Here is a 15,267-nt window from a genome sequence, read left to right on the forward strand (position 1 = left end):
TGTAAATAAATGTAAAACTAAGAATAGGTTATTGAACTCATGGAACTTCTAACTTGATGCCAGAGCCTTTCTGAGTAGTTGATTACAGGCAATAATCAGAAGCTTTTAGGTTTTGAAACACTGTCATTTTAAAGAAATACAGCCCTTTCTAATCTGCATTCTGCTCTATTTCAATGCATTAACTTTACATAATGAATTTACTTGTTCAGGGAAGCCATAGTGTGTACGGTTGCAAAAGAATGGATGTATATGTTTTTAAAGAATGTATTTTGTACAACTTGAAATTAACAACATCCTGGTAATAACTTCAGGTGTTCTAGGATTACTTATTTTACTGACAACCTAGTATTTTCTATGCTCTTACTTGGCTTTCCATGTTTTTCCCTTGTCACTGTTGCTGCTTGAGTTATGGTTAAAGACTGAATTCCTGATACCTCCACTTCGGCTTCTTTCCTGATGTCTTTGAGACTTTGAGTTCGGTTCGCCGGGGTGGGAAACACTTACTAGTGGTAGTACAGTTGCGTACCTGTCTGTAGTATTTCTAACTTTCATGTAAACTGCTTGCTAGATGCTACCACTATAAGAACTGAGTATAAACTGCAATTGTGTTGAAGAGGACTGATTTATTATGCTGAAGGGTTATCATCACTGATTGATTCACTTGCATAGGATCTTGTGTTCATAATCGTGGATTTTGAATAACTTCTATTTGAGATGGATGAGAGAATAAGTTGTCTACTGGTGTCTTAAGTGTAAGCTTAAAASCTTTAAGATACTGTTCAACAATGTGATAAATATGGGGATGTCACGATAATTTGTTTGCACGTTGATTTTGCTTTGATAAGCAGCATAGAGGAAGCTGATAAAATGCACATCATGGATATTCAAAGTCAGAAGGAAGGATTTTTAAGCCTTTGCTGTTTAGGATGTGTCATCTTCTGCAACCATGCTGTTAAAGAACAGTTCTGTTCAGCTAGATGCTGCTTGTTTCTTAAAGTGATACTAATATTTCATCTTAACATGTGTTTGTCTGTACTGTTAAGGTCCTGCAATTTTTACTTAGTGTTATTACCATTTTGGTTTTAAGTTTGTGGTGCTTAAGTTTTTGAAAAATCACTTAGTAAACTTAGCAGATTCAATGAAAAATGAGTCCTTATGTTATCCTGCTGCATGGCTGCTGCTTCATAATGAAGYATCTGAAGATCTGATGCCTAACTGAAGCCTAGTATTCTATTCCCTAAAGATGAGGCTTAAAATAGTTCTCTTACTGGCAGTTTTTGACTAAGTTTGACTTCTCACATCCAGTAAGCTCCCTGCTGACTTGAATACCAAGTCTGATTTTTCTGATGCTTATAAAACAAATTATTTGAATATCTTAGTAATGACATAGGTAAGGTGGTCTTACTCAAGTAAAAATAATGTACTGACCCAGAATGTTGTTTTCAGTTTAAATATAATGTAAATCAAAGGAAGGCTGTTTTACAGATGTGTGTACATTTTAAATAGCAAAAAAAGTTGCATGGGAAGATGCAATAAATAATGTCAGTCTGCATTGTGAAGTGTTTTCTACTTGGCTGAAAAACTTCTAGGAGCAGATTATAGCAAAATAGTAAAATTCAGTTGAATTTTACCCTTCTATTGTAATTCTATTGCAGGCCCTACTATATGCCATGACGTGTGCTTTGTGCCAGAAATGTATTTTGTGTTCATCTTTTAGATGAACAGTAAGACAGAATTTAGCAGTTCAAATTATGTATAGTCACTTGAACTTGGAATTCAACAAAGTGTCCTTGACAAATTCAGATTTGGTGAAATGTATGTTGCCTATTTAAACAAACTGCAGTTTTGGCTTATGCACCTGATGTAATGGTATTGGTTTCCTCTAAGAACTGTGACAGCTTACAAACTGGCAGTAAGGATGACATGTGGCTGACATACTTCCCAGATGTGAAAACTTTATTATGAAGGGGAGACATTATTGGGTACCATACAGACCACCTGCTAAAGCTAGTCTGCTTGTAATCTGAAACACTTCAGCCTAAATTATTTTGTTACTATGGTACCTTTATAGAGCTGGGGGAGAAAATTGGGAAGACTTGATACAATGAAGTAAACTAATTTGAAGTGATGAATGTTCATTAGGATTTTCTGACAGCTTAGCTAGACTTTGGTTCCTCTGTACCTATTTAATCATCATCTTGTTTTCTTACAGATTGATGAAGATCCTAGCCTTGTTCCAGAGGCAATACAAGGCGGAACATTTGGTTTCAATTCATCTGCCAATGTACCAGCAGAAGGGTTCCAGTTTTAGAGTGGTGTTTTGGAAGTTAGGTACAATGCAGCACTGAATAAAAAAAAAAAAAAAGGTTTGATCCATCAATCTTGGCTCATGGGATCCGCTGCTGCATTAAATCGRGAAAGAAAATGTGAAGATTTCATTTGGAATCACAGAAAAGCCCAAATGAAGTCAAGATGGCGAGTGGGTGCGAGTGAGAATGAGTGGCAAAATGTTATGAAAAACTTCACACTGAATGCTTATTTAGATTGTTCAAAGAAAAAGGGCTACAGGTCAAAGATCTTCAGTGCCTGAGAAGGAACAATGACTTACTAGAGCAATTGGGGGGTATGCAGTACTATCATCATCAAGCCTTGTAAGCATAAGAGAATAGGATGCCCATATAAGTCCAAGGAGAATGAGCCTTGCTATGAAGCACCGTGTGAATGGACAACATTGAATGAATGTCTGGACTCAATGCTGTGGAGCCAGACTGATGTTTCCAATATGGGGCTCTTCAGTCATGAAGCAGACTCCTAGTCCTGGAGTGGCGTGTGTACGAGAGTATGGTTGTGATGCTGTATGTGAACGCATGCAAGCTTGATTCGCCTTCAGGGGGCTGATAACAAACCTAGTAAATCATCAAAATGAGTTCATAAGTGTTAACTTACACTGGACACAAAAACAAAGACCGGTTTAGCAGCAGACTCTGATTTACTCCTGCAGCCTGTGTTTCTTTTTGTTTTTTTTYCCCCTCTTATTTTTCTTTTAGTTATTTTTAATTTCTTTCCTGTATGGCTTATTAGTTGTTCGTAAAGTCAGAATTTTCAGGAAGGCTTCCCTGTGCATTTGCACCAGATGAATGTTGATGTTATGAAAAGCTTTCCATATCATCAAAACTAATTTGTAGATTTTTGCATGAAAAATCATACATTTCCCTTCAGACTGTTGCAGTACACAATTTGCCATAATAGTAGAAAGCAGTAAAATGTGGTAATAAAAGTCTCATCCTTTTCATTTTCAAAGATAACATAAAGACTTTTGCATGTGGTAATCTACAGCATAGTTCATTTTTAGATTTTGTTGAGTCCTGTAACCAAATGTTTCCGTTGTGGTAGAATACCGTGCTGTGTTTCAATGTTACTTGTTTTCAAACTTTGTTTTCTATGAAAATGATATGGAAACTTCTAAAAATGAAATTTGGTGCATATGTACTGCCGAATAAAGACCGAAAGAGGTGTGAATAGATGTACAAATCAAGTCATGGTTTGAACACCTTTAATATGCCTAATCCAATTGTTTTAGACTCTTTTTATCTTAGATGTAGGCAGCCATGAACAATCTATTTTGAGCCACTTTAGAGAGACAACTTTGTATTTTTAAAACTTGCATAAAATGGATGCAAGTGTTTTTATAATTGGAGTAATGCCTCAGTTTTGAGGTTCTGCACACTAAATTAAAGGTGATGTTACAAATTTGTACAAAATGAACTCTTTATAAGGTGGCTCATTGTAGGAAATGCTGTGCCTTCCCCTTTGAGCACAAGTGTTGCATGAACAACAGTTTGCTATAATAAAACATACCAGATTAGCCACCATTAGCATCTATATCTACCTTGTGTTTTAAAATCAACTGGTAATTCTGAAACACTGTAGAATGGATAAAGATTATTTTGTGATCATAACTCTTTGTTGGACTAGAGTATTTTTGCAGCATTCCTTGTCATCAGAAACATGGTTAAAGTTTAAAACTAGAAGCAGCGGAAACTAGCTTGTGAAATTTATCCAAGTAGAGTGCAGGCTAGGCTGTCTTGGGGAAATAAACATTAAAACTTGCAACAGTATCGTATTCAGTGTGTCTTTTTGTGTAAACTCAGATTTTTTCATCCAAAGGTGCAGGTGAACTTTTGAAGAAAGCTGTGTTGCTGTGGCATCTTGTCTATCTTTTTTTTGACACCACCTACCAGATATCAGTGTGTAGTGCAGTATGCTATGCAGACTTGAGAAAAATAATTATTTTGATGTAAATATTAAGAAATATCTACTACTTTACCTGATCACATAGTACATATTCACTAAATAAACTAGAGCTTTGTCCATGTAAAGTGTAAGTAACCTGTAAGGAGCTGAAGTGCTTAAATGACTGAGATGCCACAAGTGATATATTTTTTTTTTTTAACTTCACACTGCAGTATCTGTGTGGAAGGACATACAGTAGAAGTCTGTTGCTTTGTTCCAGTTGCTTTTTATGGGGGTAGGAGGAGAACAGATGCATTTGTAGAAATGTGTATGTTTGAAAAGGAAAAAAAAGGCCACTGGGGCAAGCTCATGCAGYACCCCTACTGCCAATAGTAAGCACCTTGTCTTGGTGCTTCCTCTGTTGTGATATAGTTAAGGTAATTCACTTTGTCTGCTAGCCTGATTCTTGTTACCTACAGCCTACGCTCTCTTACATATTGTTGTCTTGTGTTTTTTTTTTTTTTTTAATTTTCACCTGTTTCAGAGCAGATCCCATCTCTGTTCTGTTAGTATACCAATGTATTGAAAGCTTAAATATTTTGGCATCCATGAGGTGGCAGTATTCCTAATTCTTCAGGGGTGAGCTAGGCAGTAAAACTAAAGTGAGTTTGTCTAATGTTTTGGTTTTCAAAAACTATGGCTATATGAGGGGGGGTGAGGTACAGGATAGAAATTAAAAACAACTTCACCTAATGGCTAGCTTTAGGAAGACTGCCTCACTTCTTACCTGATCATCTGATCAGAGTACTTTCCTCAAGGGTGCAACTTTGCTCTGATGGAAGTCATAGATCAGTTTTCTGCCTATGAATAAAGATAAATGTTTTATCACCTGACTTTATCCACACTGAACAATACCAATGGGCTATCAACAGAAGTAAATCAGATGTGTTATTTTGACTATTCAAGCTATAACATAGATCACAGTATACTTCAAGTTGTTCAGTAACAGACAACACTGCTCTATGATACTTAGATCTCTTTGGTCACTGTTCTTACATGCTAGAAAACACAAATAGAAGTCAGGTAGCATGTAAATCTATTCTTTCAGTATCTTAGAAGTAAAAAGTTTCCTCTTCAGCTGAACTTAAGAGTAACAGTTCTAGGAAGACATTTAAAAATGTTAAAGGGCAAAAGTTAATTCATAATATAAACTATTCCATGTATAATTTCTTCCTCACAGAAGCAACACTCTGAGTTCAAATAGCAGCTGTGCTGGGATTTTGACTGACTATGTCAGGCTGGACTACCTAACATAGCTGGGGCAACAAATTGCTCTGCAGAGGGAAGAATGCTGTGCTGAATCTGAAGGAAAACCTGAGAGAAGTTGACACTTCCTTCCCCCCCCCCCTTTTTTTTTCTTTCCCACTACTGGCTGGAAGTGGAATAGCTCCTGATTCTTTGAGGCCTTTCAGCACAGGAGAGCCATTTGCTGGATACATGGAGACTTGAGCAGAAAAATACCTCTCATCCTTCTTCATAGAAGTGTATTTTCTGGCAGATGACAAGTGTTCCCAGTAAGTTCACTACTTCTGCTGTTTTGTTGGTGGAATGGGCTAGTCTCACTGTAAAAACGCTCATATCTGGATTTTGTATTAAGCTACCAAACAACTTCTGAGGATTTCAAAGCAAAATGAAATGACAGTTAAACAGTGTAACTTGGCCAGTGCTGAGCAAGGGAACCTGATCACTTCTCTGTAACAAGGGCTCTGCTCTTACAGGATTTTGAAAGTCTACTGAAAATAGTGAATATGCTAGAAAGAAAGAGGAATGCTTCTCTTTCTAAATGAAATTGAAGAAATCTGTATGTATTTTAACAATTCCACCTAGTATAAGTATACTATATTGCATAAATTGCTAATTACTTTTATTGCTTTATAATCTGTTCACATCAATACTACTAGACTCTTCGCTATTTCTAACTGTAAGTGTTCCCTCAATTCCACGTGTCACCAAATTACTGGCAGGAATGCTGGTCACAAGGCTGGAAGCAATTACATAAATCATGTATCTGGATCAAATAGACTTTATGAAAGGCGATTTAGTAGCAGAAAACATGTAAAGTTTACAAACCCTTGCCTAGTAGTAAGTTTTAGCTGCTGTTAGAACAAGCCTCAGAAGGCACACAATGTGCTTTGAAAGAGTTGACACCACTTCAGTACCCACAGAAACATAGCTGAAATTTTAATTTGTGTAAAGAAACCCCCTTGCTTGTAAATCCTATGAAAAGGGGATGCTGTATTTATTCTGCTGGTTCAATGTGCTCAAAAGCTTCTGTAAACTTTCTTTTCATCGAACTGTTGATGCTGTAAATGCATACAAATATCTTTGATATGCTTTAATGTTTAAATTTCTAGAAAATGGCATTGAAAATTGCTATTACTAGAAAGTAGCAAATATGGAAGCTTTAAGATGACAGCTGTTTGTAAATGCTTTACAAAACGTCTGTAACTTGAACAGAGAGGTAGGTGGTCTGTAATCAGACTTTATATTGTCAGTAGCAGATCACAGTATGAGGCAAGTATGTCATTTTGGGAATGGCAGTTTTTCAAATTAACAGTTGCTTCATCTTGAACTCTTGTATACTGTTAAGTACCTAAAAAATAAGCAGGCAGCATACGTTCTTCCTGCGAACATCGGTTATTAATACTGTATTGACAAGAGCTCCCTTGTTCGTTCTGCTTCTGTGGCTTGTTCCTTAAGACTTCCCTGTTGGTGGGGGGTGGTAGTAGAGGGGAAATGATGATAAACACCACTTTGTATTCTACTTTATGTAGTGCCTGCACCTCAGAAACAAAATTACTCCCAAGTTTTGTGTCTGTGTTATTTGGGCTCTGTTTCAGGCACTGTGGATTACTAGGAGGTATTCTCTGCTGTTGCAGTGTATTTAGTATAGGTCTTTGAGTAATATACCAATGCATTCCCTTCCTCCACCACAAAAATTCAAGAGTATTGATCACCTGGAGAAACATCTTCCAAGAAACATGAAACTATGATTTAGATCTTTGCTAGATTAGGACTGGGTGTACTATTCCAATACCATGGACAGCTACAGCCTTTTAGTCTGGTAAATATGGTTATTTCAAATATAATAAAATGAGGGACGAAAAAGTCCATGTACCTGTATTAATTGGTTTGGCATTGGAATCAAGGCAAAAATCAGAGTACTTTGTGACAGTCTTAACTCTTTTTCTTGAGTGACTAGTCAAGTTCTGTTCACATCTGTTTTGGTATCAAACTTTAAAATTTTTGCCTGAGTAATGTTATGAGAGTAAGCTCTTATTCTGCCCTACCATGTATAGTTACTTCTCTTCTTCAAACTTTTCTTTTTCCTTTTTTCTTTATATGTCCCTAATTTACCTCTTTTTCCTTAAGCTGTTTGAAATCTGTTAAACTCTCGCTCTGATCACAGTTCATACTTTTCTACAGTCCTTGACAAGATACTACTTTTACAATGAAGCAGAAGTACTGTAAGTATACTAAGCATAAGTATACAGTGATAAGTGTATTTCTGCCTCAGTGTGCCAGACGTTCAGATTATTTGAGTAAGAATTATTCTTCAAAGTGTGCAGGACTTTAGATGTATATACTTCTGTAATGCTTGCTGAAAATTTGCCGAATATTGTCTACACCTCAATTTGGATTGAATATCACCTACTTGGTTCAGTACAGTGCTGCAGATATCTTCCTCAGCTCATACATTGGTATCAGTATGCATTATTGGACAAATTAGATGTACTTTTTGAGTCTCTATACGTCCTATTTGGCCTGTGAACATAGACTAAAGCTCAGACAGTTTTGACTCTAATTTCTCACTGCACTTCTAGAGTGTTCAAGAATAACCTTCCTCAATGCTGGAAGCTAGACACTATCTTTGTGGGCCATTTCCAATACTAGCTTGTTAAAATTTCTACCATATTTACTGCTATTTCTAGCTCTTCAGGAGCTAGAATTGAGACTGGAAAGAAGTTTCTCAGTGGTCCCAAACTGGAGGTCTTGAAACCAACTTCTTCCTCTCGTAATTCCTTTTTCTGCATTCTGAATTAAAGATTGGATTATTCGCATCTGAATATAAAACTACAGTACAATCAGGAGCATTTGTGGACCTAAAAGGGCTATATATTTTCTGTGCATCCTTTTGAGTATTTATTGAGTTTTCCTTTCCATCTTAAGTTGCTAAATCTATATTATTTCTATGGTGTCTTTCCAATTTAGTTACACCTATAAAGAAATTGATTTAGCTTACATTGGTGAGAAACTATTTATTTGCTGCTAGTATGTCTGTAGTGTGCATTTTTTTCCTTTTAGTCACACCTGAAACACCAGTGGTAGGAGCTACTTCAGCAAAATCATGGTAGGCAGCTAATGATGTCTCTGGGGACAAGTGGAGACAAGGATTGCAGTCATTTGAATACACTTGTACTCCTTTACTATCTATCATCTGAAATATATCTGTCTCGTTTTCAGTCAGTTAGGAACACAGAAGCTTGAGCATGTTTAAAAAAAATGCAAATCAAGAAAGAAAAATATATTGGAAATATTTTCCATCTCCACTGGTTTAGGTGCAAGTGCTGTCGGCTTAGACACTGCAGATAGATACAGCCCTCAAGTATGCATCTGTTGCAGTGAATGTGTAGACATCCTGGCTTCTGAGTTTAGTGTTTCTGGATAGATGCAAAAAGTCATGGAAGAATACTTTTTGAGGGTTTAGAATTGTTGACAGAAAAACAGATAAAATGTTGCTAAAATTGCTCTTATTTCCACCTTTAACTTTCAGACTTGAAGGGTCTTATGGAATACTTGAAAATAGCTTTCAAACATGAGCCTGAGAAAATTTGCAACCCTACTAAACCATGGAAAATCGCAGCACAGTAGAGATCGATACTTTTTTTTTTTATCATGCATCATAATTTTCCAGGGCTGTGCCCCAGCAAATTCCACAATATTTCCTGTGTCCCATATTGTCATTTCTCCCATTGATAACATTCTTTGCCTCTCAACGTATAAAATACTTTTTCTCTCAAATTACTTAAATGCAGTATTTCAATTGAATTTGGATAAATTTATTTGCAATCTGTCCTGAGGCTGAGGTTCCTCAGTACCTRCATCAATCTAAATTAGGTCTGCCATGGTCTTGATCTCTCTACATCCAGCTGTGAATTTCTGGATCCTTTTGAGTAATGGCTGAGGATCCCAGACCCTTCTCTGGTCTGGGTCAGAACAGAGGTAACTAACCAGACAAGAAAAAGAAACAATATTTTCCTGTTTAATGTCCTGAAATGACTTAACATGTCTAATAAGTTCCAAAACTTGCATACAGGAGGGAAAAATAGATACAATATATAGGTATCTAGAGGATGAAAGGTGTGGCAACTAGCAATTAGACACCCGTGGAACTAAAGCCTTATTTTGCAGATTGTTTGTATTGTGGACCCAAAGGGCTTGCTTGTGTAAAATGTTGCATTTACTCTAAGTATATTGATTATTCTTATGTTTTGGTATAAACCTTGAGTTAGTTGCATCTTTATGGTCCAGTTTTTTCATGGCCCAAGGGTCCAAGTGCTGTGAATTTGCATTTTGCCACAAAATGTATTTTGCCACCTTCTATAAACATATATATTATATGCATAAACAAAGAAATGCTATCATCATCTTGATGCACCTGTGTCGGTGGTATGGCTCAGTAATGACCAATGTGGCATATTCATCTAGCTAATACATCAGTTCTCTGACCTATCTGAAAATAAACTATATTCTGAGTTAGTTTTCAACTAGTTCCTAGATCAGGCTCCATGGTGGCTTGCATACAAGGGCCAGTGCAAAGAAAGGAAATGGATGGAGCCACCTTTTTGATAGATGTAGACTGGCATAATACAGTTGTGAAACTGCTAGATGAGTTAAAAGTGGAGGCAGGTAGAAAGGCAGATAATTCACAAGTCAAAACAGAGTCTGCAGATACAAGGCTATGTAGGACACTTGTTTCTGGTACCATTATAAGCTGAACCGGTTATCTGAACACCCATATCTCTTATTTTAAGACTAACTTTAAGCAACTTAGCCAAGTACTTGGACTTTTAATTTTTTTTAATCATTTTGCTGCTGCATCCACAATATTTYCTATATTCTGAAAAGGATATTACCTTCTTAGGAAGACATTTTAAGTCCTGTTCTCAGGTAAGGAAGGCCCTAATGTTCCTTCTAACCATTTATTTTAAGGAAGGATTTGATTTGTCATAACCTCTTAATCTCCCCCATGGCAAAGCAAGAGTTTTGCTCAAATTTTAATTTATACAGCTTGTTTGATAAATCTCTTACTGTCTACTGTCTGTATAGTTGACTTGAGCAGGCTTCATGGGGCAATGTAGTCGGCATCTCCAGGAAGAGAAAAGGTCTTCACTGTGTCAGAGTTAGCCTTTTCCTTAATTAATGGGAATTTCTCTCTATTTCACTTGTGTTATTTCCTCCTTTGAAGGCCATTCCATTCTGGGTAAGTTTTCTTACATATGATAAGGATACTGTGACATTTGGGCTTGTATTTCTACCTGTTTGGAAGAGAGACTTTCCTCTCTTTGGAGATTAGTTTCCTTGTGGAGGAAGTTGACACTTTCCTCCATCCGGAGTTCAATTTCTTCTTGCTTGAAGGGGGAACCTTCCCCTATCTTGAGTTCAGTTTCCCCCTGGATGAAGGGAATGCTCACATCCATAGGTAGTCTGGTCTCTTGCTGCAGTGAGGAAGGAAAGCAGTGCGTGTTGCTATCAGTATCTCCCTCCGGTGTGGGGCATGAGCTTGTCTGTTGCTTTTTGACCCTGGTGTGGCAGAGGGCCACAGCAGGTTCAACCTGTGCCAAGGCAGTGCAGCTCCAGCCAGTYGCGATGGCTGCTAGGGCAAAAGCAATGATACAGAAGAAGAAGCTTGAGCCAAAGACTGAGGAGAGGCCCAAAGGTTGTAGCTCCTGCTTAGTGCGGAGGTTGCGCCTTGTCAGTGCCAAGAGGCAGGAGCTTGTGGCCACTCCAATGGCAGCAAACAGGGCAGCTAAGCCATGCAGCAGTGGGGCAGCTACTCTGCCCAGTGGCAGCCCCAGGAAGTCAAGCAGCAAGGCACCACAGCTGCTGAGGATGGCTAGCAGGCAGCAGAGAGCTATCAGTTTCAGGAGGATAAATCCTGCGTAGTCCAGGATTAGGGAGTGAGATGAGAGGTGTCTGGGATTAAGGGCACAGGCAGCCCCCAGCACAAACTGCATCGTTGTACCTTGGACCACAACCCAGCTAGGGAAGGCCCCAGCTGTGCACATCATCCCCAGGGATAAGCACTGGGCTACGGCCGCTGCCAAGCTGCCCCTTCGCCTTCTGCCTTTCAATGAGCTGAGGCTGTGCAAATCTTTCTGGCCCATCACAGAGCTTGTGGCTGCTTCCATGGAGCTGGGCTGCAGGCAGGTAGGGCAGGAGAAATGTCGCCAGCTCGGCAGCCCCAGTGCTGGACTCCTCTCTCCTAAGTCTGCAGGCGGCTGCATGTCAGCTAGGCAGAGCTGGGAGACCCCTGCAAGTGGACTGAGGTGAGGTCCTTGCTGGGCTTATGTTTCCAGTGAAAGTGCTGTGTTTATAAAGGAGAGAAGCAATTATCCCTGCCGAGCATGAGCACAGTATGCTGTGCCCTGAGAGAAAAACAAAACTATGTCCCAAGTAATACTGAAATCTAGGGCTCTGCATCAAGCCTATTCAAACAACAGCTACCAGTTAAAAGGTCAAATTATATATGACATATTAATTAGAAATCATCTAAGTAGATGAGTGTCACTAAAATATTTTCCAATGTTTTTTCCCCTCTGTCACTGAGAGAAAAAAAATTAGATTTGTTTGTAATCCTTCCTCCTTCCCTGCCAATCTCAAACAAAGATAAGAACAATTTTATCAACCTAATTTATATGGTGACTTTTGAGAGCCAACATATACTGTAGCAAAATCATAAGGAATCTGCATTAGAAACTACAATTAGACTTACATAGTAAAAGTAATCAGTAGCCAACAGATTTATAATAAAAAATAGAAACATCATTAAGATAGTTGAAAAATGTGTATTTCTTAAGAATACACTTTTATGCTAGTTGTATTTAGATAACAGCATCTTTACTACTGTAAGTGCAACAACAGTGACAGGAAGCACTATTTCAGTGTGCTACAGCGAAAAAGTAAATACTTCAACTTGCTAACATACAAAAAAGTTTGAACTGTTACATATTCAGAGCTAAAGTTGTGTAACTGACATCACTAGTGGTATGGTTTCAAAAGACTAGTACTGACAAAATAAAGACAGCTGTGTAATTACCTTTATAGATTTGTTCCTTATAAAGGATTATGTTAAGGATTTACTGAAGCTGTGTTTATTATAGCAGGTTGATCATCTGTATTTAAATTGTTTATTTCCTTGATCAGCTTCTGAATGAAAATATATTATTATTTTCTATTTCCCAAGTTATTGATACTGATTCATATTCATAGATTTCTGTTTTTATAATCCATAACAGACCAGGTCACAGTAGCAATCAAAAGTTTACTTTAAATATACTTCAAAATGATAGTGATCAAAAATCTTGCCTATTCAATGAGCAACTAGTGGCCTAAACAAAATAAGTGATTACAGTGCAATTCCCAATAGGTAATTGCCTGCATTATAAAAAAAAATCATTACACAGTAATTGACAGTGTGACTGTAGATCAAAAACTGAATAAGTTTCAAAAGTTAATATTCACTTGCAGGAGAGATCATGTTCTGAGTTCAGTTGTTTATAGGAATAACTAATCCATTGCACAGGAAGGTAAAAATTTTAGTTATAATAGTTATCATAATGAATTCACACAAAAAGACCAAGTTTAGCAATATGTAGGATAMGCTGTGTCTAACAAAAATGTTTATGGTTAATTCACTATGGCATGAAATTTTATTATTTCAAACATAAGTCCAGATGTTTCCCAGATACTTATATAAGGTTGTATAAATGCTGGTTTTAAGAGTGACGTTGAGGTAGCTCTTGAATGATGTGTTATAGTTTACATTACAATATTAAATGGATTTTATGATTTTTTTCAAATTTATTGTAAAAGTAACATCTGAGAATAACTGCAGTTTTGGTGTAGTTTAATCTGAAATATGTGAAAATTCTACACAACACTAGGTGCTTTGACAGAGAAAATGTTGAGATTTTCATGTGTAACAGATGTTAGTAACATCACTMAGAATAATACTAATCTGTTGACTTTCTATTACTTTCTGTTTTTGCTCAGCAAGGTACCAAGATGTTCTATAGTCTTCATTATAACCACTCAATTTTAAAGTATTTTGTACGACAGTAACAGTTTTGCTTCTCTTAAAAACCTTAACTAGCTTCAGTAACCAAGCCAGGTAAATAAACTTAAATTGAAACTGAACATTATTACTTACTTTTTTTTTGAAATTCTGGGATTAGTAACTGACAGAAGGTCTGTTTCTGCTTCCACTGAAGTAGATGTCAAAAGTTTCCAGCCTCAGGATGAATTTCTCCCATAATATGACGGAAAATCAGTTTTGTAAAATGTTGACTTACAACAATTACACAAAGCAGTACAAAAGAAAAACACACGTATACCAAGATGTTTCTACTTTTGTTTGAATTTTGTTTCATTTCTGATGGTGGTGACATCAAGAGAATCATTCCTGATTAGCCATTTTCCTGTTTCTTACAATTTATGTTTTTCTTTCCACCTAGCATGAAAATTCAGTGTACAATATAAAAACTTCATATTTTGTTTAAACTCCAGACAAAATATGCATCATTTTACCGAGGTATTTGAAGTGATACTTTACTTCACTAATTCACTGCTTGCAAATTAAATGCAAAGTCTGTAAAGGCACTGGCATGCATAGATTACTTCCTGTGTTATTTAAAAGGTTAAGTATTGTCAATATTTGCATAATTGTCAATATAACTTTATTTAATCTTGTAGTTTTAAATGCATACCTTTCAGACGATTTGTATCAGAAGACTATACAATATAGAGTAGCTGTAGGAAATGATCTCTTATAAGAGCCCATTTGACAGCATTGTGTTCAGTTCCAGAAACTCTCTCTGATGGTTGTCCCACCTTAAATTGTGGAGGTTAAATACATCTGTGCTCTTACATATTCAAATTGCAATATACATTCTCAATCACTTACAGATCATCCATTTTAAAACAGGCCTTACTGGCAAAAGACTGCTGCTCYTAGTTACATCACTAACTGAATAGTGGCATCATTCAGTCTGTCTAGCCCTTGTCCAGGTAAGCCTTCTCCAGAGTACTCCTGATGTCTGTTTTCTTCTATGCTTGTCTGATTTGTCTGCATTTACAGTAAAAAGATAACTGACTTACTGTTCATCTGTGAACACCTTTACCATTGCCATGAACAGAGTATTAAAGTTTTGTATCACTCCTCCTTAAGGCTGGGTCTGTCATCACCTGCTGAGAGAACTGCCTTGGCTGTTCATTATGAACAAGGCCTGTTCATTCCCTCTCAGATTTATTTTATCCAACTGTGTATTACTTGGCTGTTTTTTTTTTGCAAAGCAGATCGTGTGAGAGATGCAAGAAAAAGGAGAACTGCCAGCCCTCAGAAACACCATGGCTGGGGAGATGTACCTGCCGGGCCCAAGGAAGGTAGCTTTTCCTCACTTCTTGCGAGCCGAGGAGGCTGTTTCTGGCGCTCTCAGGGCTCCGTGGGGAGCTCTGGGGCTGTCTGCGACCTGCGGGATGGCACCCCGGCCCCGGGGACAGGTTTTCTAAGGGGGCAAAACAAAATAACAAATAACAAACAAAGGGAAAAAAAAAAAAAAGCCTGGGGGAACGCGGACCTAGCGCGGTCTGCGCATCGGGCGGCGCCGGCTGCAGGCAGCCGTTAACGGTCGCCGGCCGCACGCGCCGATTTGAAATCGGCGGCGGCGCGCGCCCCGCCCCGCCCCGCCGCCC

At 37.7% G+C, this 15,267-nt stretch overlaps 2 protein-coding genes across 3 annotated transcripts in view; both read left to right on the plus strand.

Annotated features, from left to right (window-relative positions):
- Positions 1 to 4,116, plus strand: part of KPNA4 (karyopherin subunit alpha 4) — a 29,483-nt gene extending 25,367 nt beyond the window's left edge. The window contains exon 17 of the mRNA XM_085304037.1: positions 2,213 to 4,116. Coding sequence (XP_085160163.1) covers positions 2,213 to 2,311 — 99 coding nt within the window. The 3' untranslated portion in view covers positions 2,312 to 4,116. The remainder of the gene's footprint in view (positions 1 to 2,212) is intronic.
- A 1,549-nt stretch (positions 4,117 to 5,665) lies between these two features.
- TRIM59 (tripartite motif containing 59) overlaps positions 5,666 to 15,267 on the plus strand; it is a 19,241-nt gene continuing 9,639 nt past the window's right edge. The window contains exon 1 of one of the 2 annotated variants that reach the window (XM_085304044.1): positions 5,666 to 5,807. The gene's annotated coding sequence lies outside the window, so the exon portion shown is untranslated. Of the gene's footprint in view, positions 5,808 to 14,938; positions 14,959 to 15,267 lie in introns of those variants that run through there. The other variant, XM_085304042.1, reaches the window with a different exon arrangement.

This window comes from Rhea americana, unplaced genomic scaffold (assembly GCF_003343005.1).
Source record: "Rhea americana isolate MKP2758 unplaced genomic scaffold, rheAme1 scaffold_202, whole genome shotgun sequence".
NCBI lineage: Eukaryota > Metazoa > Chordata > Aves > Rheiformes > Rheidae > Rhea > Rhea americana.